At 40.3% G+C, this 24,253-nt stretch overlaps 1 protein-coding gene and 1 long non-coding RNA gene across 9 annotated transcripts in view; one reads left to right on the top strand and one right to left on the bottom strand.

Moving 5' to 3' along the window:
* LOC119647112 (potassium voltage-gated channel subfamily KQT member 2) overlaps positions 1-24,253 on the bottom strand; it is a 1,176,525-nt gene that overhangs the window by 45,980 nt on the left and 1,106,292 nt on the right. For all 7 annotated transcript variants that reach the window (XM_038047893.1, XM_038047892.1, XM_038047894.1 and 4 more), the window contains 3 exons: positions 23,061-23,474; positions 11,872-11,942; positions 11,266-11,393 (listed from right to left, as the gene is read on the bottom strand). In XM_038047893.1, the coding sequence (XP_037903821.1) occupies positions 11,266-11,393; positions 11,872-11,942; positions 23,061-23,474 (613 nt within the window). The remainder of the gene's footprint in view (positions 1-11,265; positions 11,394-11,871; positions 11,943-23,060; positions 23,475-24,253) is intronic.
* On the top strand, positions 11,913-13,480 carry LOC119647119. 2 transcript variants are annotated; one of them, XR_005248805.1, is made up of 5 exons: positions 11,913-11,964; positions 12,027-12,097; positions 12,416-12,931; positions 13,001-13,133; positions 13,200-13,480. It is a non-coding gene; the product is annotated as an uncharacterized LOC119647119 (long non-coding RNA). The 2 variants fall into 2 exon arrangements; XR_005248804.1 differs by having other exon boundaries at positions 11,954-12,931.

The following is a 24,253-nucleotide window of genomic DNA, read 5'->3' as shown; positions in this document are numbered from 1 at the left end:
GACTTTGTAAAATACTGACTGTTTTTTGTATGTGTGCATTCCAATACGTACAAGTATGCAATAATACCGAAGTTAATTCGTTTAGAACATAGAAAGCTATCTGAGGGCGGACGGTGACCTGGCACTCGAGATAGGTGCATTCGAGACGCTCCAGTTCGCTAAATATGTTCTGTATCGGTATATCCTTCCGTACACATTTTCATATATATATACATGTATACATATTTAGCTTTAATTTTTTTTTGTAAAAAAAACAAGAATCGATTTTCTTGCGAAAAAAAATCTGAAAGAACTTTCCCTTAAGGGATCGATCTTTCAACCCTCTGAAGGACATGAAGTCGGAACAATCATATCGCTCGAAGGCGCTGTTCGATGTTGCGGAGGGTGCTTGGCTGATCGTTTCAACAATCTACCGCTGACCACCACCCACGCTTTAAGGGAACTCATGGATTCTGCTCGTGAAGATGTTCTCGCCTTTTCGGAACAATTGAAACTTAAACGATTGATCGGTTTAGCGTATAATTATTTTTAATAAAAAAGACCAAAGAATACTGCGGCGAAACGATGGTCTACACCACTCGCTTTCCCGCACTGATTTCGGGATAATTTTATTTATATGAACGCCAGGAAAGAAGCCGTTCCGACTTTTTTTGCGACTGGGACGAAGTATGTTTGTGACCGTGTCAATGATAACGATTTTCAGGTGGTTGTGAAGATCATTTGTTGATGCTTCATCTGCAGTTATTGCTTTAATTCGAGCCCGGAGCACCATGCCAACGGTATAGTGATCCTAGTCTATATTGGCTCCCCTATATGTTGTGGCATTCATCAAGGCTGAGAGGTAGCGGCGTTCAATCAGCACGTGGTCCACTTGGTTGAAAGTGATCCCGTCTGGAGAGGCCCACGTACTTTCTGCGCAAACCAGGTAGTTATAACAACCATTTCGCGCGATACTGCTAGCTGAATAATCCGCAGTTCGTTATCATTGGTAAGCGTATTGATCGAATACGCTCCATCCCTACTTGACTGTTGAAAACCGCAAGTATGATTTTAATGATATCGCTTCTAGGGTCCGTTCAACTGCTTCGTAAAAGGTTTCTCTGACTCTGCATTCTCCTCTGTAGGGGCGTGAACCTTTATGAGGCTTATGTTTCTAAATTTGCCTCGCAAACGCAGAGTGCATAGCCTTTCACTTATAATTTGAAAGCCGATAACAGCAGGTTCCTTTTTTTGGCTGACTAAGAAACCTAGTCCGAGCACATGATATACTGGATGACCGCTATAATATATGGTGTAATGACTCTTCTCTAGGAAACCGATCTGCGTTCAGTGCATCTCTTGGAGCGCTGTTACATCAGTCTTATGCTGCTGAGCAGCATTCGGTCTGTACGCGAAAATTCGCAAATCGTCATTCCGTAGTCGTTGCCGGGTTTATCGTTTTAAAGCCCATCTTGTCCGATGCTCCTTCTGTGGATTCGTAACTTCGGTTTTCCGTGTAGAGTTGTCAACCCTACCCAACCTCCGTGTGCAGTTTTTCATTAAGAAAGAACTCCCAGCGGTCACCACGTGGGGGTGGAGATAGGGTTAGGTAGTAGAGCTCCCGTGGGTACCAATCCACGTTTCGCTCTGGTATTTACCATATACTACTCTTTGGTATGGTATAATGAAATGGAATTCTATATATATAATATAATATAATAATGAGTGCAATTCAATGAAATTCTCTGGCGGCTCGACACAAAATAATATAGAATTATATATAGTTGGCATGAAACGTTGTCCGGATAGTTGAGTGCTTAGAGCATAAGGCTGTCATACGGAAGGTCACCGTTCAAATCTCGCTGGTGGCAGTGGGATTTGTATGGTTATTTAGTGCTCTTACACACTTTAAGGTCCTGATCCAATATGGATTGTTGCGCCAACGATTATTATTATTATGAAATGGAGAAGCGTATGCTACAAGGCAGCTGAAAAGACACCTGCATACTAATATCGACGTAGTCACAACAAGTTCTGTTTATTTGTCTTTACAGATCCGTATCCACAAAGGCTTCATGACGATATTCAGGAGGATCACTAAATAATTTGGTGCCAATATAGCCAGTATAGACAGTATGAATGGAACCATTGTTAAATTTTTCAATGGTGATACTCGATTTTAGTCGGAAGGAATATCATTGGAATGAGCTAGTACGAAAAAGGTGCTGTCTTGAAGCTGATAATTTCTTAATGCTTCTATTTTCTCTAATTCATCGCAAGGGAAAAGTGGCTCCTACAGTGCCATGATGCCCTGAGGTGACAGCGAGGAAGACGGGGCAGCGGACGTGCCCCCAAATCAAAACCAAGTTCCCGAGGATGACCTCCACTTGGTGGCACCGGGATACGCTGTGTTCACTATGGTTTGCCTTTCGTGATGCAGTAGGTGAATGCTTCAAAGGCCTAATTAGGGAGTCATCTGAAGTGGCTTTAAGTGACGAAACCTTATAAGGGGTGTACTGGTACTATGGGACCCGGGATATTCCCTGAATTCATATGTCTTAGGAGAATTCATGTCTCAAGTGCGTTCAGCTCGGTTACAGTCATTGGCCCCCGAGTGGGAGTTTCATGAGGTTGTGGTTACGTTCAAGTGAACCGAGGTTTTCAGGCCTCAAACGTGTTGTTGCGTTTCAACACGGGTGCCGTACTCTAAAGTTCGGTAGAATTTAGGTAGGTCTTGAATCTACCAGTCGGAATAAACAAAATCATGCGATACCAAACTTAGTAGGATCATACTCTATATTATTGTGTACATTGCTAATATGATCTATGATTCTAGGATAAACTTAAGGGGGGTTATGCAGTCAATTACTAACAATTATAGTAATATCCTATTATTAACTTTATATTATCAGATATCGGCATGAAGGGTATTTCGGAGCCTAGCTTTGGCGTATAGTGGCAACTTGATGATTTTTTTCAGATTTTTCGATTGGGTACGATTTGAGAATGGATCCCTGAAAGAAATTACCACTTTCCAGCCCCCGGCCTCTGCCGTTTCCTTTGATATCCCACGTAACTATATTTGGTGAAAATTTACTCCCCCTTTTTTGTTGTATGGAGACCACTCCCTTCTTAATTTTTTTTTGTTTTACACGAAACCTTAAAAAACGGATACAGGCTGCTACTTGGTTGGTAAAGGGTACTGTTTAAATGCCATTATATATTAGTAGGATCCGACGATGACTTCAACATTTTGTTATCAACCTTTTTACGTGCAAAAAAATTCTGGAAAATTATCATAATGCAACGGCAGAACATGGTTCCAGACCTAAAAGAAAGTGATGATCTAAAGCAGAAAGTAATAACTTCAAGTGACCAAACGGTGCCGAGGTGCAATATTTCATGTTCATTTTGTACATGAGTTGAGTACTCAAATGAAAACGATTAAATAACGGAAAACTCCACCGATAATAAAGTCTAAAGGCATATACAATAACATGAGACTCCATATCTATTATATAAAGCAATCATTAAAACTATATTATTTTAGCGTAGGTCAGGTTTTACCTATGAATATAGTGTTTGAAAGGAAAGTTCCGCGTAAAATACTGGTCGCAGTTTGAGACGGAGATAATTGGTAAATTAGATAGAACAAAGGTTGTAGGAAATGGATTGAATTATAAGGACTTCGAAGAATTTGATGGAAATGGGCATCAGGAGAGTGAGGAAAAGTTGAGAAGTTGTAGTAGTAGAACATTATTAGAACTGAGAAGTTTAAAGGTGTGGCTAATGAAGTGGAACTAGGGCTATGTATTGAAGAGGCCAAAACTCGAAGTAGGTTTTAGAGCCACTTTGGGTCACTATTATTTGGTAAAGGCAATAATGGATTAGACATTTTATTCGAAAACCTTCATTTTAGAGCAATATCAAATTCAGAAGGACTCCACAGCAACCTTTGCACTAGAATCATTGTGGGTAAAGAACTGACATATGAGCATACAAGCAGGAGGACTTGAAAATTAATAATCAGACAGGTAATCAAGGGATAGTTTATATCTACCATAAAATGCGTGTAAAATAGATAAACACATTGCATAGAATAGATTAAAATATTGCTGAGGCAATAAAGGTATAAAAATCAAACACATGTAATCACAATATAATTTTGGTCCAGTATTCCAGTTTTGATGATATTGATCGGTGGGTGATTGGCGAAGATATGAAAATCGGTATGTTTATTCAATTCATTCTTGCTGATAAAAAATTAACTCACATCTACAGAGGTTATAATTGGTTTAAGCTGTCTAGCCAAGATAAAACCAACTAAGAAATGTATCCTTAAATATTTTATCAGCTTGATAAAGAATGTGCGGCAGAAAATTCATTTGCGAAGACAAAATGCCAGAGTCAAAAAAAATGCACAATGTGATCTATATTTTCCTTTGGTATGCAATTTCCTCCAACTCCACACGAACCCCGAGAACACATTAATGTGGAGGAACTGAATTGAAATGAAACCATTGTAATTGTAATTGCAGCGACATAGGAATTTGTCGTCCTTTAGAATGTGCAGTCTTATCATGCTCGGAGGCATCCCCCGGTTGTACGCTTGAATTGAAATTTCGCAAATAATTAAGACCTGAATTTAATATCAGAAAATGTAGTGCTTGGCATAATATAATGGAACTCTATTTCTATTTCAGGATGGGAGATAGAAGTAGATACGTTATCGAGATGTTTCTGTGCGAGAATGCTTTTAGCGTTTTTTGGTTTGCTAAGTTCTTGTGGAATGGAAGGATGGCGAGAGTAGTCAGATTAGATGTGTGGGATGTATTCGTAATTTCATTGAAAAAACGGAGAAGATTTTCAGATTGGAGTTTATCAAGGCCCTTGTTTTGATGGTAGCGTTTCGTTGGTAGAGGAAAAGGAGACGGTGGAGTGATAATATGGTGTGTGTGTGTGTGTGTGTGTGTGTGTATGGTGGGGGAGAAGCTACAGCTTCTGAGCACTCAGGCCGTGTTGGCCCATTGTACTCGCCTCCCCCGTCTAATGGAATATTCCGGATTCGTTAACGTATCGCAGGATTTCCGTTAGTGGATGTGATGCTACCCGTCGCAATTGGAGGACATCGGCACCAAAGATCTGATGCCTGATGTGTCCATAGGCGGGGCATTCACATAGGAAATGCTCCGTGGATTCCGCTTCCTCATTACAGGAGGGACACGTATCATCTTCGGTAATTCCTATTCTGAACATATGCCCAGCTAGTGAATTATGGCCTGTCAGAATGCCCACAATACACCTGCAAGTCCTCCTGCTTTTCGACAGGATAAACTTTGCGGTACGTATGTTGGGTTCTGGCAGAAAAGTTTGGTGTGTCGAGCAGCATTTAAGTTCTGCCACCTGTCATTATGGGAAACTTGTTCCCAGTTTTTGAAAACAGATTTAGCCAATGCTACTGATAGCCCAATTGCTGGCTCCGGTCGCGGCATAGGGGAGATTGACCCCTCTTTCGCTAAAGCGTCCGAGATTTCATTTCCCTCTATGCCCCCACCCAGAGTAGTTCCACCGTATTGAATCTAGACATAGAGTTCAAACGGTTTCTGCATTCCTGAACGATTTTCGAAGTGATCAAAGGACTGCTCAATGCCCTCAGTGCAGCTTGACTGTCACTGCAGATTGCGATGCGCCTGCCCTTCAACCGCTCGTCAATCACCCAATTTGCCACCCTTATGATCGCATAAACTTCGGCTTGAAAAACCGTTCCATATTGTCCCAAAGGAAAAGCCCACTTCTCGTTTTTATTCGAGAGGTAGACTCCGGCTCCAGAACCCTCTTCTGTTTTTGAGCCATCGGTATAGAAGACTTCCGTATATCCCGCCGCCCGATAATATGGTGACCACAAAATTAAAGCGTGCGCAGGCAACTCGTCGCATCGCCAATATCGATACAGACCGAGAAATGTCAATTTGGCGCTGATCAGCAGAAGTGAGCATCGTCTGAGAGTCAACCAGGTCTATTTTGCGGTAAATTCGTTACTTGGGCACTGGAGACGTTAGCCAGAGATTTGCATTTTGACCAAAAATGTCTTCTCGTGCGAGACCCATTTTTGGCTTAGTGGGTATATAAACAAGCAAAATTGCCATTATTGGCACATCAATACTTCGGTTTATGCCACTGTGGCCTCATCGTTCCTTCTTTTTTTCGAAACGAAGAGTAGACACTACTACGCACAATGGATCCCGGTATAGAGCAATGTTAGTCGACTTTCTATAGCTATCGTCAATATCGTTATATCCACCTGCGATCCCTGGCTAAAGTATGTTAACAGCAAGTGGGTGTAAAAGTATGCAACTAGTTTTAAAAGCCACGAAGTACATCAGACATTGTCGTCTCCACAAGGCATGAAGAAAAAAACCGGATATCCTGATAATGACACGTTCCCAATATTGTGTTGTGATGATGAAAGGCGGAAAGCACAAAAGAGGAACTCCTAAACCCTAAAGAATCAGCTTAGTTAGTGTTTCCTGTTCACTCCTTGGTGGAATATAGGGCATCCATGCAGTTAGATTGTGATAAGCTCACAGCAGTAATCAGTAATCAAGAATCAGCTTAGTACCAATAGTATTAACGAATTCGAAAGAGGTGACCATCAACCACTATCGGATAGTTCTTTGAAATATAAACATCTTCTGGCAAATGTAGAATAACAAGGTACACATTTAGATGAACGCATTCTTCAATTTGAGAATTCTCTTCTTCTCCTCTGCCACTGGCTCCCTGAAGTATAATACGTTTTTGGGGTAGTTACTAACGTTCTCCATGTCGAATTTAGTAATATTTTGGATTCCAAAGCTAATCTTAGTGCAGGTTCAGATATGCCTGGCATAAAACACGTGATTTTTTCGTTAGATGGACATGAAGGGATAGATGGAGGTTAGGGCATGAAGTGCCAAGGACATTGCCTAACTAAGTAACGAACCTGCTCATAAGAGTGTGTCAACGGTCTCTTCGCTGAAAAACGGAACAGAAGTTAGGTATTTTTCATTCATTCTGAAACTTTTAAGTTCATTACCCCCACAGAATAGTTTTTGATATTTATAAACTGATGTACTAGGCACGTTTCCCTATTTTATGGTTTTCTGTGAAGCAATAGCTTATTAAATTGATTTACCGCTTGCCTGCTTGCCACTTTTTCGGAGATAGGTACGTCGATTGAACTGAAATTTGGTGGACATATGGGAACTATGAAATCCCACGCTCAAAATGGCATGCATTTGTGTGGAGTTGAATGATCTTTAGTAGTACTTTCAAAAACAGATGATTTGACATCTGTCACAAAATAAGTGCGTAAGGGATCAAAAAGAAGAAACTTCAAGCGAGACAGAATTCATTTTCGCATACCGCCCGCTCCTGAATTTTGAAAAAAAAAAATTCAGAGATGTGCTTACATGAAATCCAGGTGTTTGAATATATCCCATTCCCATATTTACTCAAACAAACTTAATAATAGCACATTATTAACAGTTTAAAATGAACTCGGCTATGTTATTTATATAGCATGCTGGCCCCAAGCCCTGGTAAAGGAGCAGAGTTTGAGGCGACGTACTTCGATCTACTACTACTACTGCATCAAGGAAGCGCTCTTTCACTATTCTTCTTTGCTATGATTATGGACACTGTCACATGGGACATTCAACGTCTAGCGCCCTATACGCTGCCATATACAGATGATGATTTCCTAGCCCCTAATAGAAAGACTAATTTTGAGCAATCCGGTCTCAGATTGAAACTTAAAAAAATAATTTTCATCATCATTTTTTCATTCGATCATCGGCCGCTTGAAATATTCAAACGGACAGGCCAGAACCTCCCATATACGTCACGGCCATCGGTTAAATGCGGACTGTTTAGGGGTAAATTTCAGATTGGAATGATCACTTTGAACCCTCCGCACTCCTCATCTTTCCATGAAATGTCAAAACTAAGACCGGCTTCGAAAAGTACTAACCAAGACCTGTAATTTGGTACTGCACATGGCTATATTTGATGAAAAAAAATGTACACCCCCCTTTTGCATGTATGGGGACCACCTCCTAAATTCGTCGTAAAAGGATGTAACTCGTTGTATGCGTGAGTGTTTATAGTTCCCTGCTTTCTACCAAATTTGGTGTCAATCGCTGTAACCGCCTCCGAGAAAAATGCGTGTGACGGACAGACAGACAGACAGACAGGGCCAGATGAAATCCTGAGTATAGCCCTGAAAGTAGCAGCCAGGTCAGCACCAGGTATGTTTGCCAAAGTTTTTACGGCATACCTTAGGAAAGAAGATTTTTACGAGCCATGGAAGCTGCAAAAGTTGATATTTATTCCGAAGCCAGGTAAACCATTGGGAGACTCCTCCTCATATCGACCGGTATGTTTGGTCAATACCATTGGTAAACTATTTGAGCGAGTATTATACAACAGGCTGCTCGCTGCTGCGGAAAAGGAAGGATGCCCATCCGGCACGCAATTTCGTAAGGGGGGATCAACCGTCGATGCAATCAACATGGTGACTGGCCTGGCTCGCGCTGCAATACAAGATGACAAATACTGCGCAGTGGTGACACTTGATGTAGATAATGCATTCAACACTGCAAAGTGGACGAAAATCGTAGAGACTCTAACCAAACTACAGGCCCCGAAGTACATTGTACGCATCGTTGTTGCATTTTTTCTTGGCAGAAGATTATATTGCCACTCGGACGATGGACAGAAATTATTCCCAATGACGTGCGGCGTACCACAGGGGTCTGTCTTAGGTCCCTTACTGTGGTTAATTATGTACAATGGAGTGCTGAGACTACGCCTTCCTAACGGTGTGCCAACTATTGGCTTTGCGGACGATATCGGGGTAACAATAGTGACAAAACGTTTAGACGAGATCGAAATCTATGCAAATGAAGCGATATGGGAGATCGATTCCTGGTTGAGAAAGTCCGGTCTATCACTTGCTGAACATAAAACGGAACTAGTGCTAATCAGCAAAAGAAGGAAAGACACGACCGTGAAAATTAAAGTTGATGAAAAAACAATTTACTCCCAAGAGTCGCTTAAATATTTGGGAGTGATGATTGACAAAAGACTCAACTTTAAAAAACATATTGAGTGCGCTGCAACTAAAGCATCTTCCATCGCTGTAACGATCTCGAGGATACTATCAAACATTGGTGGACCAAGACAAAGTCGACGTCGTCTTATTTAGTAGTTAGTTCCGTGCTACTCTACGCAGCTCCAGTTTGGGAAACTGTTCTGGAAAACAAATCAAACTGCGGAAAACTAGGAATGGCATATCAACTAGGTGCACTCCGCGATTTCGACATCAAGAGAAGCAGCATATGTACTGGCAGGGACAATCCCCATAGACATCTTGGCGGATGAAGGTCGACAATCGGGGATTCTATTGTACTTCGACGGCAACTAGCACAGCGGGAATCCATCGCAAAATGGCAAAAGATATGGAACGAGGCACAAACTGGTCGTTGGACCTACCGTATCATTCCACACATTCGAAGATGGATTGAAAGGAGCCACGGAGAACTAAGCTACGAGATAACACAGTTTTTAAGTGGACATGGAGGTTATCGGGCTTATCTATATCGATTTGGACACGACGAGTCACCATGCTGCCCAAGATGTGGTAACGTGGCTGAGAATGCGGAGCATGTTGTATTTGAGTGCCCAAGGTTTACACCACACTGAACTAGGCTGGAGACGATCGCAGACAGGCGCTTAACACCTGGAAATATAGTGGAGTTTATGTTGGAATCAACGGAGGCTTGTAATCAAGTGGTAATTGAGCTGAAAATGATTCATCAACAGTTAAGGCATGAAGAATTGAGAAGTAAGCAAGAAAGGTAGCGAACAATAATGCGCCGCAGTTAAGAACTGATGCAGCCCCGCGATGCAATGCTTATAGCAGTCCCGTGGGGAGAGTGGAAGAAGAAGGAGGTGGCTTTTGTGAGTAGGAGTCTCACATAACTGCATGGCAGGAGCCAGCAATAGGTTTTGAACCTTTCCACTTTCCAACGATGCAAAAAAAAAGACAGGCAGTAAACCGATTTTAACAAGGTTAGCGGAAACATAGCGGAAGAATGCAAGGGAAGCAGCTGTAATTAACACCATGCAACAGCCGCGCACAGCAAAGTCAGAACGGTGGTCCCGCGCGTCCTTGCGAAAAAACGACGGGCAGGCAGACATACAGACAGACGGAGGGACAGACATTGAATCGATTTTAATAAGGTTTTCATCATCATCAACGGCGCAACAACCGGTATCCGGTCTAGGCCTAATAAGGTTCTGCTTCACACAAAACCTCAAAAACGAATAATAATTTTCCGGATTATATAGGGTATGGTCTTGACATTTTTTTATTTTATTTATTATTATTTTATTTCTGTATGAATGCGTAATATTCGAAGAAAGTTGTGTCAAATTTTTAGAGCCATGGGGCAAAATTAACGGAGATATGAAATTTTAACCATTCGAAGATCTGAGTCGCTCCGCTCGATCTGTTGTACTTTAAAGCGATGTTCCGACACTTCACGTTTTCAAAGTTGGTGATGGTTCTTCCCTTAAAAGGAATTAGTATTGAATAGTTAAACAAATTACAGAAAGATCGCAGTGGTTTTTGAGGAATAGTTGCTTGATGAAGGCTACTTTTCCATATAAAGTTGATCGTCGGGTTATCTTTGATGATCCTTTTAATTTAAATGGTATTTTAGGCGGTATTTGGTCTGCATATGTAAAAACTAATAAATTTGTATGTTAGAAGTCTTTAGAAGTAGTCCATAAGTTTTAAAATATCGGCGGTTGCGTCTACATAAGTACACATCTTAATTATTTCCATTATAATATTCAGTACTCTAAAAAAAATAATTTTTCATAGTTTTTAAATGGAAATCCATTACAAATGCCTCCTAATGTAAATTACTTTTGGAAGGAGTCAAAATCAATTCTGAAAAATACACTAAAATTGAAAAATCAAACCACACAAAAGTCTCAGAAAGGCGATAGTTGAAAAAGGGACTTAATTCAAAATGGTTAATGGCTTAGATGTTGTATAGCTCCTAATGTAATCAACAGGTTCAGATTAGAATTAACATTATGTAGGAATAACGTTAGAACTCATTTAGGTTAAGTTAATGACAGTGAATATAATGCAAACAAATGATAAATGAAATCTTGTTATATTAAATTCCTTTGATTTCTGTATATTTTTCTAATGTTGTTTAATATGTGTACCTAGTTTGAACATTTTTTACGCGGCCCAATAAATCAACATGACCGGCTGCATATTGTTCCATAACATCTTTTACATCATAAGGTTTTAGTGCTTCCTTAAATTTACGACGTGCTACAAAATACTTCATCTGTTTTGGCAAAAAATTAAAAGAACTTTTAATATTATTTTAATTTTTATGATCAAATGTTTGTTTATATTCAAAAATCAAATTTGTGCTTATTATGGTATTGTGATGATCTTTTTCTATTTATAGTTTGTTATCGCTTTATTGGCGTCTTATTTTGAAATATAGCAAAAGATAGAAATACAATTTACCTGTTAGTTCAATATATCTTTCAATATTACACTCAAAAAAATCTCAGCCAGTTAGACTGCTATTTATTTAAATCAATTTCAGAAACTATAGTTCCAAATACAATTAGCTAGAAATACTCGAAAAAATAAATAGCATTAAGAAACTAACAAACATTATCGTTCCTACCCTCGCTCAAAACCTATCTTACATGAAAGTTGAAAATGTGTTTTGAAACACACAAAACTTATGGAAAATTATCTTTCATTACTTGTATATTTTTGATATAGATAAATAGATACCTTGTACTCACCTTTCTTATGAACCGTATCGCAGTTTTATGTTGATTCGTTAGCTGAACACAACGCGGCTCATCGTCTTCATCTAGATTTGGAGTTTATCGGAGGTTCGTAAAATATTTATGTAGTTTTAATTTCAAAAAAAGCTTTAAAAACATTTTTGAAACAGATAGTAAAGGAGAAGATTGATTGGGTGCGTATGAAGCAATTGCATAAAAAGCAGCATGCATAGTTCACAAAGTATGTACATATAACAATATATTTTAGTAGTACAAAAGTACTGGGCTGGGCTGATATTCGAGAAATTTAAAAATCGCATTAACAAGCTGTTCTTACAATGAATCTGATATTTGCTTTAATAAAGATTTTTTTGTTAGATTTTCTATATTTTTTACTGATTTGTTTCGGAATATTTGAATTTTACATTTTTTTTTTTATATTTGTCTTGCAAAATAATGGAAAACTGCAATATATACTTGTTTCGTGAATATACACTCTTTATTAATGCAAAAATTTTCAAAACCATCCACCGAATAAATTAATTCTATACAATTCCAGGAATTTGTTACAAACTAGCTGGTCTTCTATAATACATCATTAGAAATCTATTTTATGATACACATGCGAGTGGTGTGCTTTCGGCCTTAAGTTGTGTTCATATTAATATTTGAGTTGGGACGGATATGTTAGTTTACGCATTCAAATGGTTTTATATACGCTGAGAAAGCAAATCTCTTTAGGGTCATGTATATTTACAAATATTTATGAGAACTCTGATACATTGTGGAAGTTATTTACATTTACTGGGAGGATTAGTATTTCTAGGATAAATTTCAAATGATATATTCAATAATTTTCCGTGAAGGCAAAGAATATGTGTATATCGATTTTTGGATTAGATACATTTGACCGGTGTTTGCATATTTCGTATATATGTATGACGACATATATGTTCGTAAGTTGGGATTGTTATTAGGAGAACCATTTAAGTAGATGATGGGTCAAATATAATATCGTATTTTGGTGTGATATTTGTGCTTGTCCGTTCATAACGAATTGAATCGAGTGAACCCTGTAAGTGTTATTACCTGAACCATGTATAAATTATATACTTTAGTAATGTTATCGGTATTTAATTTTCAGTAGTACCTGTGGTCATAATCTCATTTGTAACATATTTAAATATCCTGTATTTATATTTACATTGTTTATTCTGCCGCGAGTCTTGGTTGTAGGGAACTAGAGTATAGCAGAAATGAGACTAGTTTAATATTAGGTAATTATCCATTTTTTGGTTAGGATTATATAAATATGATAATTTTCCCAACAAATAACATTACAGGATCAATTTACGCGTATAAATCGTTCGTGGGCAAATATAGATTTTAGCCTCTCGACGAGATTTATTTTATTTATGAAAAGAGGAAGAGGATTTTACATCAATATGATAATTGACATAGGCTGTAAAACTCGAAGTACCATACCATCGCTTACCTAAAGTGAACAAATTCCCCAAATTTTCTCACATTAAATATAAGTTGAGGCAAAAATATTTATTTTTGAGTATAAAACAAATTTCATAATACATTTTTCAAAACTATAAAAAATATTAATAATTTTAAGTAAAATTACGTTAAGAAAATAATGGGAATTTTATTAATTTAATTATCAATTAAAATTAAATAAAAATCTCCCTGGGCTCTGCCGAGATCGACCTACTTTCCCTGATAAAACTGAGGCCATGGCAGCCATTTATGAAAAAAACAAAAGCGAAAACCTGTTAAACAAATACAATTAAACCTCGATCGTGACGATTCAACCCCAAGTCAAGGGGCAACCCTAAGCTCATCAATGGAGAACTTGAGTCTAGATTCAGATTCTCCACTTACTCAGGTGGGAACCACTCTAATTGGGACCCAGTCCTTAACGGATGAGCCGAAGCAGGTCCCTTCTGTCAGCACTCCTAGCCCCAGGCTCTAATCGGCACCACCTGCTGAGGATAAAGTCTTGCCCATGGATAAGCACCTGCCCACGGACAGCAACCAGCCTTCGGGCTAACCGCCTTCTGGCAAACCACTTCCAGACAAACCGCCTCCGGGCAAACTGCATTCGGGCAAACCGCCTCCCGGCAAAGCACAAACTAAGGGCTGTGCTAAGGTGGAGGGGATCGTTCGGGCACCTCCGGCTGAGGGGAAACGAAGCGGCAGCGGTACTCGGACGATCCTAACTCTTCAACACAAAAGGCAGGGCTCGGTCGGCAACGCTTTGCCCTTCATTTGCAGCCAAGGCTATCGAAGCGATGAATGGGACCCGTATGACCACTCTTATCCATCCGGTTACGATACTGAGCAGTGCAAACAGCTTAGGAGGAAACTCCTCCTAGCTGTAAGAATTGCATCCTCGCAAGGCATTAAGATTTGCTTTGAGTCGTAAAATGTAACGGCTAAACCTTGCCGACGAAGACATGAACGAGTGGCTCAGGCAGTTCTCAACGATGTGTGGGAGGGTGCGCGACTAACCCTGAAAAGTATCTCTGAGCTACCATCCTTAAAAAAGTGCTTCCACTGGCTTCCAGACGAAGAGAGGAATGATTCTAGGAACAACTTGGTGTGCAGAATAATCTCAATACTTCCACCTGGGTGCTGCTGGGCAGCAAAACAGGAGAGGAGCCGATAAGCCGGGAACTTTTCTCACTATTGGCGTTCCCGAACCCGATGTTAAGAAGGTTCGGGAAAAATCGGGCTGTCGGCTATACTACGGGCTAGGGTCCGTCACGTTTCAAGTGTCGGCTTCTAAAACAATTGAAGGGAAGGTGTAACCCTCGGCATCTTCATCTGAAACGTAGATTAGGTGCCACATTTCCCAGATAAATTTTCAGCATTGTAAAGCGGCCTCTGCACTTATCCGTCGTCGGATCAATAGCTGCAAGACATTTATATACCTTATACAAGAACCGTGGCTTGTTGGTGGGGTAGTCAGGGCCGAAACTTCCAATATGCTGCCCTGTTGTATGCCAATGGAAGTGATCGACCCCGCTCTTCCATGTTAATCTCAAAAGGCTTCCAGGCTAATTTGGTTAACGACCTGTGTGATGGCGAAACGACATCGCCTAAACTAACTATAAAATCCGACAGGGAGATAAAGAGATACTATAGTGCTCTACATATTTCGCCTACGACGCAGAAGACGTTTCCAATGTAACATTCATCAGAGCTATCCAATACGCCAACAGTAGAGGCATGGGGTAATAGCAGCATGTGATGTCAACGCTCACCGCATTGATTTCGTAATGGGCACGGATCCACCTCCACCCACTTTCTTGAGGTAGAAGCGGATTCTGGATGAAGAAAGTAGCCCGAAACTGGGTTATTTACGCTTACAGAACGGGAGGTACACAGAAGTCGATGAAGAAACGGCAAACCATTTACATTTTTAAGTGGCCACTTCACCATAGGCAACACGCTTACGAGAAAGTCAAACCAATGAAGACATCACTCCGTGAACTTACGGCAAAAATTGCAAAGGCGATGTCCGAAAAGGAATACGCCTTAGGTGCATTCATGGACATCGAAAGTGCCTTCAATTATGCCCCATTCGCGGCAATTTGTGATACGGTAAAACAGCATGGAATCGAACCGCTGTTAATCAGTTGGATCCTTCACATGCAAGAGTGGACAAAATCTACATATCGGTCGGCCAGAAGTCTATTGAAGCAGGATGCCTTAGAGGCTGCCCACAGGGAGGTGTTCTCTCTCTACTGTTATGGCTCTTGATAATGGATACCTTGCTGAGGCTCCTGGAGGATAAAAAATCCTTCGCGAACGCATTTGCGGACGACCTAGTCATAATAATTACCGGAAAGTTTGCGGACACAGTATGTGACCGCTTGAATGCAACTCTGCACAGTTGGTGTCTCCGCAATGAACTCACGGAAGACTAGACTAGTTATGTTCACCAGGAATGCCAGGTGGGGCAGCAATACGCTACCCACCTTAACAGAGGCAGAAATCCAGCTGGCACAAACAGTCAAATATTTAGTAGTACATTTCGATTCCAAGTTAACGTGCAAGCACCATATCCAGGAACAATATCAGAAATCCTCCAGATTGCTCTGGTGTTGTAAGAATGCAATAGGTAAGACCTGGAGACTTTCACCAAAACGGATACACTGGATATATACATCCATAATAAAACCAATTTTGATAAATGCATGCATCGTCTGGTAGCCGAGACTGAACTTTGCTAACAGCAGGAAGCTGCTACCGCAGATTTAGAGGATTGGTTGCTTGCTGCAATGAACTGCAAGAAGCAATTAGTACTACGCTTCAAGGTGAAACGGAAAGCAGCCAATGACGCATATATATACCATTGGAGTGTGGTGTTACGTCATTGGTCCAATGTAACATTTTCGTCTCCACTATTCAGAGACGCCGTCCATGTCTTTTATAATCCTTTTGAGACGTTCTGTGACTCATCAGATTACAAAGAACATTAGTTTGGGAGCAGCAATTTCATAACGGAGTTCATGGTTGGCTGATAGTATTGGTCCGAGATGTTTAAATCACTTAATTCTGGGCACGTCACTGCAATTACAATGATAGTGCCTGTTTCATGGGGATCGGTGGACAAAAATTTTGTTTTATTCAGGTTCATTCTGAGACCGTGTTGTAAGCGGCGATCATTCTATTCCGCGCGCTGGACGTTGGATGTTCTGTGTGACAGTGCCCATAGCAAGAACAAAGAGAAGGGGTGAGAAGATGCTTCCTTAATGATATATCGATCGTACTTTACACTTTAGTTTTCGGATCGTGAGGGGGTAGAGGGTAGGTAATTTAACCCAGTGCACGAGTTTTTCTGTTACTAGATATTGCCGCAGAGCGTTCCTGTGGCACACGGTCAAACGTCTTCTTTTGACTCAGGAATTAAATGTAAAGTGTTTCTCCATGAGTAACCGCGCAGCGTGTATTGCGTCAGTGGTTCCACAGTTCTTGACAAATTCGGCTTGACTCATGGTTATTTGAACAATGTCGCAAATATGGTTGTTAAGAATGTGTTCATGATATAGGGCAGCAACCGGATCGGTTGGTAATTTGAATATTTTACATTACCACCTTCCTTTCTCCATATTGCAACGGTAGTGTTTCCTGCCGGTCAGATTGCGTTCTACTCACTGCAATAAAACGATGGAAGAATTCACTAGGTTACAAGTAGGGTTCCAGTTTTCCGTTTTTCTAAGTTTAAATGCGATGTTGTCAGGCCCTGCTGCTTTCCCCGATTTGATGAGTTTTCATGGGTAGAGGATGGACAAATTATTTCCTTGAAATCTGCTCGAAATATTCGGCAATTATCATTCGTGGCTTGGTCTATCTGTAAGCAAGGTACCGTTCTCGTCGTTAACGCAACAGTGTTTGATATCCTGTGTGCGTTGGCTTTTAACATTTCGATTTAGATCTCTAGATGTATCTATGTTATTATGTCGGTTGGTATTCTCGTGAATTTGGCAATTGGCCTGCGTTTCATTGTCGAGAAACTTATGGTACAGCCGTTTCTTTACACGGACTTTCAGTTGAACATCGTCATTTCATCATCATCGGTTACCTGGCTATGTGACCACGTGGGTTGCATAGGCCGCGTTGTGGGCCGTGTTTTTAACTTCTTTCCATGATTCTCCGATATTAGTAATGGTTGGTAATCGCCTATGATCATTTTCGTTTTTTTTTCACGAAATCGTCACAATTAAGTGCGCGGTGGACCAGCGCGTTCTTCCTGCTGTTTTATCGGTTGGTTAATTGTCAAGATCACAACGAACTCAAGGAAGCTAGTTACATCTTGTCAAAAGCCACCTTGGTATTCAAATCAGCCTCTACTGAACTGCATGTGATTGCTCAGAGAAAACATCCTCTTCCACTATATCGGAAATCAATTGGCACTGAACAATTGTGATGCTTTTTCTTCTGGACTGGAGCCTTGCAGTCAAAATTCTTTCAGAAATCGGTTCTTACTTCGAGGGAGCGTCCTTTGCGACAGCTGTCAATAATAATCGACACCGGATTTGCACCTGCTACCACTTGGTTTAGACTTAGAATGCCCAGGTTATGTCGGCGGAAGTCTCACGAGTTGTAGAAACTGAGTATCCTGGGGACCCTCGATACCGTTGTCGAAGAGCTTGCGTTCATCCCAGTAACCAATCATTAACCGTCTTCGATAGCTGGCGGTCGTAGCCGTGAGCTCAGTTCCTATTCCAAGTCTTTATGACGGTCGGTAGTAGTGAAATTTTGTAGTATTTCGCCTTTTATGGTCAGCAAGGAAGACTTTGAGTGTATTCTTAAACCCGTACCAGGGCTGGTGGAGATATATGCTGCCGAAACGAGAGTGGTCTCTTGACTTTCAAAAACTGGGAGAAGGTTTGGCCTGTAATGAAGAGGGTTCCATTTGCACGCAGAGACTATTGAAATCGAGGAAGATCAACTTATCAATCGGTAATGATGAGGGTCGCGAACAGTTTGGGAGAAAAAACTGCTTTGAGCTGTTAGAATTGTATCAGTGAAATACAAATCTTTGCTTCAAGTCGGTAAGTAGCACTGCCCTTCTCTCAAAAGTGTTTGAGGGGGCATGATTGACCCTGAAACAACGAGCTTACTGAGCTGAAGAAGTGTTTTCTATGGCTTCAAGGCAAAAAGCGGACGGGCTTTGCAAATTTGGAGCAACTTCCCGTTTAGAATAATTTCTTGAAGAAAAAAGAGAGATATTTTATAAATTTCTTATTTCCTTTATAAATCCTTGGAAATTCGTAGTAGACTGTCTAGGCTGTTTACAAAATTGCAATCAGTGCCTCAGTCATGATCCGATCAAATCCTTTTCCTTTTGGTTTCCAGAGATAGCGTTTAACCCTTGCCTTCTAAAAGTACTGAAGTGATTAGTAGATTATTTCATGCTGATTTGTATATCTTTTCCTGCTTGGCTGCACGCAGCATTTCTATTATCAAAACAAATCTACGGAAAGCGGTATCCGAGGATTTCGCTATGGGTTCAGGCGAGATGGCATGGAATCGATGGACTGCTACTTTTAGAGATTGCATGCCGCGGTTGATCCTTTCTCTTTTGTTATGGCCGAATGTAATGGTTATATCGTTATGGTTTCTGAAGGAGTAAGTATTTGTAAACTACAGAGAAAACTTTCAGTTATCCAAAACTTATGTCTAGAATGTTAATCACTTTTACTTTAGACTTTGATGAACGCAGGGAAGGCTGAACTAATTATAAATATATAGGCTGGACAGTCTATTATCATGGAGTGAATTTTGATTCTGGCATCCTGAGAAACAGAATCAGAGTTCTGTAGGTTTGAAGTCACTCATTGTGACGGGTTGCACAATAAACCTTATTGTGATATAAGCATGCATCGTCTGGTAACGAGAAGGAACCTATCTCCGATACCGAGGGGTACTTTCTATACTTGAAATTATCCTAAATTTACTTTCCATTAACTTTCACTCCACAATCGTAGGTCAGAGGCGCTTCTAGCATAATGCCTTCCTGGTCATTTTTAAGGACAACCTCGTAAAGATCTACTAAACGTTTAGGAAGATGTAACCAGAACTCCTATCGTCAAGTGGAAATATTTAACAAGAAGTCTGAGACGGAGAGCTACACTCATTGAAGAAGAAATGCATTTCATGAAGAATCTGCATCCTGCTTGCCTTTAGGATACATCCTTAGATTAGGAAAAGTTGCACATGCAGAAACTGCCTGAATAGAACCTCAAGAAGATAGTACAGGAACTGTTTGGGGCCTCAGCGGGCAAAACTCCGAACCTTTCTATCATCGTCCAACCATCCACAGTATGTTGATGAACAATGGGTGAGATATGGATTGGCCACCAAGTGACTGTACGAATGGTTAATCGATAAATAAAGGTGGAAATATGATAGTCGGAACCAGGTGAGTCTTAAACTCTAGGGAAGCTCACTGGCATTTAATTTGAAAATTGTTAGGTATTTTGGACAGTGTCTCTGTAACAGTCAGATGACTACACAAAACGCTGTTCTTTTTTATTGTGCATATTATCTAGCGATGCTCCTTTAGAATCTATACGTTGAGGGGATTCCATCTCTCCATAAGGAGTCAGATATCGATCCTAAATCCTGCAATGGATATTATTCAAAACGGGTAAGAAAACACGAGCTAATATTCACACTAATTTCACAAATGCGTGAATGATATGGAGAAGGCCGTTAGTTGCATCATTACGGAAACGTTTCCAGTTTAACTATAGAGTTTATTGAAGAATTGCAGACACGTGTTTCGGACACAATATGTGTCCTTTTTCAGTGCTGGTTTTGTTATTATTAATTTTTATTGACAAAACCAGCACTGAAGAAGGGAAGGATGCATTTTTGAACGTGAAGTAGGACTTACTTATACCAGTGAATGCCAGATTTCTGGACAGGGCAATCTTCTTTTGCCATTCAGCCGAGTTTCCATGGGTCTTGTAACACTCGTTGACTAAGTATAGAACCTCCTGCATGGACACGTTTGGGAGTGTAGTACGTGCTTGCCTATTTTCAGACCTAATTTTTTTACTTCTTCCAGAAGCCGTTTCGGAACGCTTGACGGTGAATTTTTTCTTGCAACTAATACTCTAATCTCGTTGCCTCCTTAGTCGATTTTGGAGATGAATTTGATTCTAGGCAGAGATCTGCTAGACATTCTCAGTTTGGAAATGTAGTAATGGGTTTGCCTTCAGCGGGAACCTTCCGCCATTCTTGTGGTGGAATTCGGAATAGGGTTCTCCTTCATGATGTGAAGCTTTCCGTATTTTAATTGCCAGTCATAATATGTACCTTTGTTCAGAGGACCGCTGCGTCTCCCTTGCCTTCTATTAAGTAATATACCTGTGGTTAGTCAATCCTTTTTTGTGCGGAATCCTTCGTTTAGTCTGATCTAGTAGTCGGGGGATGACCTCTCAAATGCTTTCTTTTTCTGCAATAGGCGTTGAGTGTGTTATATTCTGGTCTAGTGTAAAGCAACATGATGCTTGATCATTCTTTCCATCCTCTTTTTCTTTGGGAGTTCGGCGTTAGAATGAGTTGATGATTGTTTATGCGGCTCTGTGGGGTTATGTTCAGTTTGACACACCATTTGATGATGTCCAACCTTTCTGTTGCTTTTCGAATTTCAGAAGATTATTGTATACCTTTGTCTGCCCTGCCCTTTTATTCATAGTTGAAGATGGGCTGTTGTTTGTTAAGTATTTTGTTGAATGCGCTCATAATGGTATAGTTAAAACAGATAACCTTATTATTCGGCCGGCGTAGAACCCCCGCATTTAAAAGCCCGCTTAAATGTTGTTAATCGGACATGCTTTGCTCCATCTACTATGCTCATAATGATATCAGTTCTAGTGATGCAGTCAGATAATAGATAGGGGTCTCTGAGGGTTTTCGCGTCACAACTAAGCAGGCACGGTATTTATTAGTACGGAGTATCAGATGCATGTTTGACCATCTTCATGGATCTGCTGTTTATTCGTCCGCATACTAGATACGGACATCGGTTTGGTTAGTCTTGAGTGGTGAACGCTTAGCCGGGAAGGGACCTCGCCACCTTGTAGCATTGGCCATGCACAACAGCCAGGGAGTTACACAATCTTCAGAGACTGGCTTGCGTGTCCATCAGTGGGGCAATAAGAACTTGCCCAACGGCTTCTGTGGTTGACTCCTCTCCATGTGCACATTCAGATGCAACCAAGGAGGGCGATCTCCAGAATGTCTTAGAGTATCAGTGGAACGAGGAGCTGCTGAAATCTCCAGAATGTCCTAGATTATCAGTGAGACGAGGAGCTGCTGAAATCGAAGGAAAATTGAAATTCCTTCTAGGCGGCATCGAATTACTGATACTAAAGGTTAACATGACAACAAGGTTTTACTTCGATACGAAGTTTGAAGAATGTTGGAGCAACAGAGCAAGCTGATTGAGCGTGGTTTAAACTAGCAATTGATTACCCCATCCACTGACAGGGTCATTGGTTCAAGGAAAACGCACTTTGAACCAATGGGCCAATAGACAGATGTGCCCCTTTCAACCTCGAAAGAAACTATAGGGGGAGAACAATGCTGTTCTAATGGACAGCCAGGCGTTTATTAAGGCAATTAAGGTCGTACCAGGTAAATTCCAAACTGGTATTGGAATGCCTTAATAAATTGAACAGGCTCGGTTGGTTCAATAAGGCTTGGCTACTTTGGGTTCCAGGCCACATTAGGTTAGAAGGCAATGAGACAGAGGACGAATTGGCCAGGAAAGTAGCAGCGGCGCCGCTATATGGGTCAGAGCCATTCTGTGGAGTCGGAAGTGAGTTCATGGTCACGACATTGAATAATACAGAAGAACAACTGAGGATACTTTACTGGGTGAATTTACCAGGAACGGAACAGTCCAGAGTGATCATGGGTGGATACGAACCCAAGCGCTCGAAAGATTGTTCAAACCTCACCAAGAAGGGCCCCCGGGTCATAGTGGTAATTATCACTGGTCACTGCAGGCTAAATTATCACCTTTGAAGGCAAGGTATATCTACGTAGTTGTAGATTCTGTGAGGAGAGTGATGAAATGTCTACTCATGTTCTGGGACAGTGTCTCCGGCACTTGTACAAAGTATGTTCAGGTGCTTGGGAGGATGCTTAATATCAGATTGAAACACTTGGAAGTAGGGAACATAATAAAGTTTCTCTCGGTGATAGGTTTAAATGACATACTATAGTTCATAGGTAAACTAGAACCAGTAAACCCAGGCACAGTAGTTCTTTTAGGACGCAGTGCGACTTCTCATGGTAATATTATTATTATTATAGACATCGGTCATCACGAGGTTTTATATCTTTATTGTAAAGACCTTGTTTTCAGAATTGACTAAATATTGATTAAGCCTACGTAGCCGTTTATAAAAAAATTATAGTTATTCTTGTTCTTGTTAAGGAAAGCTACTCTCTATTCAACTAAGGGGGAATGGAGAAGATTCTAAGAGGTAGTTTCTAGAGCTATTTCTATTACAAGAAGAACGCATTATATTTAACTAGTTGAAACTACTATCTAAAATCTTATAATATGTCCAACTACAATCAAAAGTAGCAATAGTAATTATAGAAGAAGTCGTGATAGTATTGTGATAAAATTGTAACGTAGAAAATGATAACAATATACGCACAACCAGTACTGGCTCTTGGACCAAAGCAGTCGGAGCTGGCCGACGGTGTAACTAAAAATTGTTTTTTCTGATAAAGATTGGATTGTTGCTGTTTCATAGTCAACAGCTCCTTCTGCAATAGGCCGCACAACATAACAGGTAAAGCGGTCGCTCCACTGATACTCAACGGGCCGTTCCTATCGGGGTTCAAATTGTTACCATTTTCATTGCTGCCACCTATGTTAAATCCGCGTGGTTGTATGATGTCAATACTGCAACTTCGATTTGGATTCGAGGAGATCGGTTCCCGGTTAATACATGTATCTAAACTCTGACTTTGATCTTGATTCATGTTCGAATTCTGATCCTGAGTTAGGTTTTCTGTACTATTGGGTTGTGTTGCTGATGGAGAGCTATCATCCGGCTGTGACGGATCTAGTAATGATGAATTCATCGGTGTTTTGCTTTCGTTTTTATGTTTTATCTTTATTTAAGTTTAAACTTTTATCTTTTATTTGTAATTATTGGAGAAAGATATGTATGTATATGTTCTTAAGGCCAATTAAAGTAATGAACGACTTGCAGGGTATGCAGCTTTTTTGGCAATTTTCTGGATTTCCTATATATCTTATTCTTTCGGCTGCGTACAATTAGTTATCTATGGTAAAATCTAGAAATACTTATCTATACATTTTACTATTATTTGATATGTTAACAAGAATGATATGAACGTAAAGTGCTATAATAGCTTCAATTTTGGATGCATTTAAAGTAGCTAGATGTCTGCACAACATTTTCAATAACCGAAATTGTCATTTTTGACGCGAGAAACGTTCACCGGACAAAACGCCCTTCCCTGGTAGTTTGATTAAAAAACTATCTAAAATTGTACTGAGTGTAGTTAATATAATGAAAAATTTCTGTGTAAAAACATTTCTTTTCTCAACCCAAGAAAGTTGCTCCTTCAATGGAAACTTTCATTGGGCGGCCTACTTTGAACATTTCTTGAAGTGAAAAATTGCTCAATACACACTTCTGTCGGCCACTTGAGTGATTTTATATATCAGCGAAACGACACTGCAGCTGAGCTCTGAAAAGTGAAAAGTTAAGACCCAACCCCCTTGCTCAGTGGGATCCTCAAACGCGTTATTCAGGACACGTAGGTCACACCTATTTTTCGGTTATACTGATTGACAGTAAGTTCGGTGTGAACG

This window comes from Hermetia illucens, chromosome 1, assembly GCF_905115235.1.
Source record: "Hermetia illucens chromosome 1, iHerIll2.2.curated.20191125, whole genome shotgun sequence".
NCBI lineage: Eukaryota > Metazoa > Arthropoda > Insecta > Diptera > Stratiomyidae > Hermetia > Hermetia illucens.
This window is presented reverse-complemented; position numbering and strand designations above follow the sequence as displayed.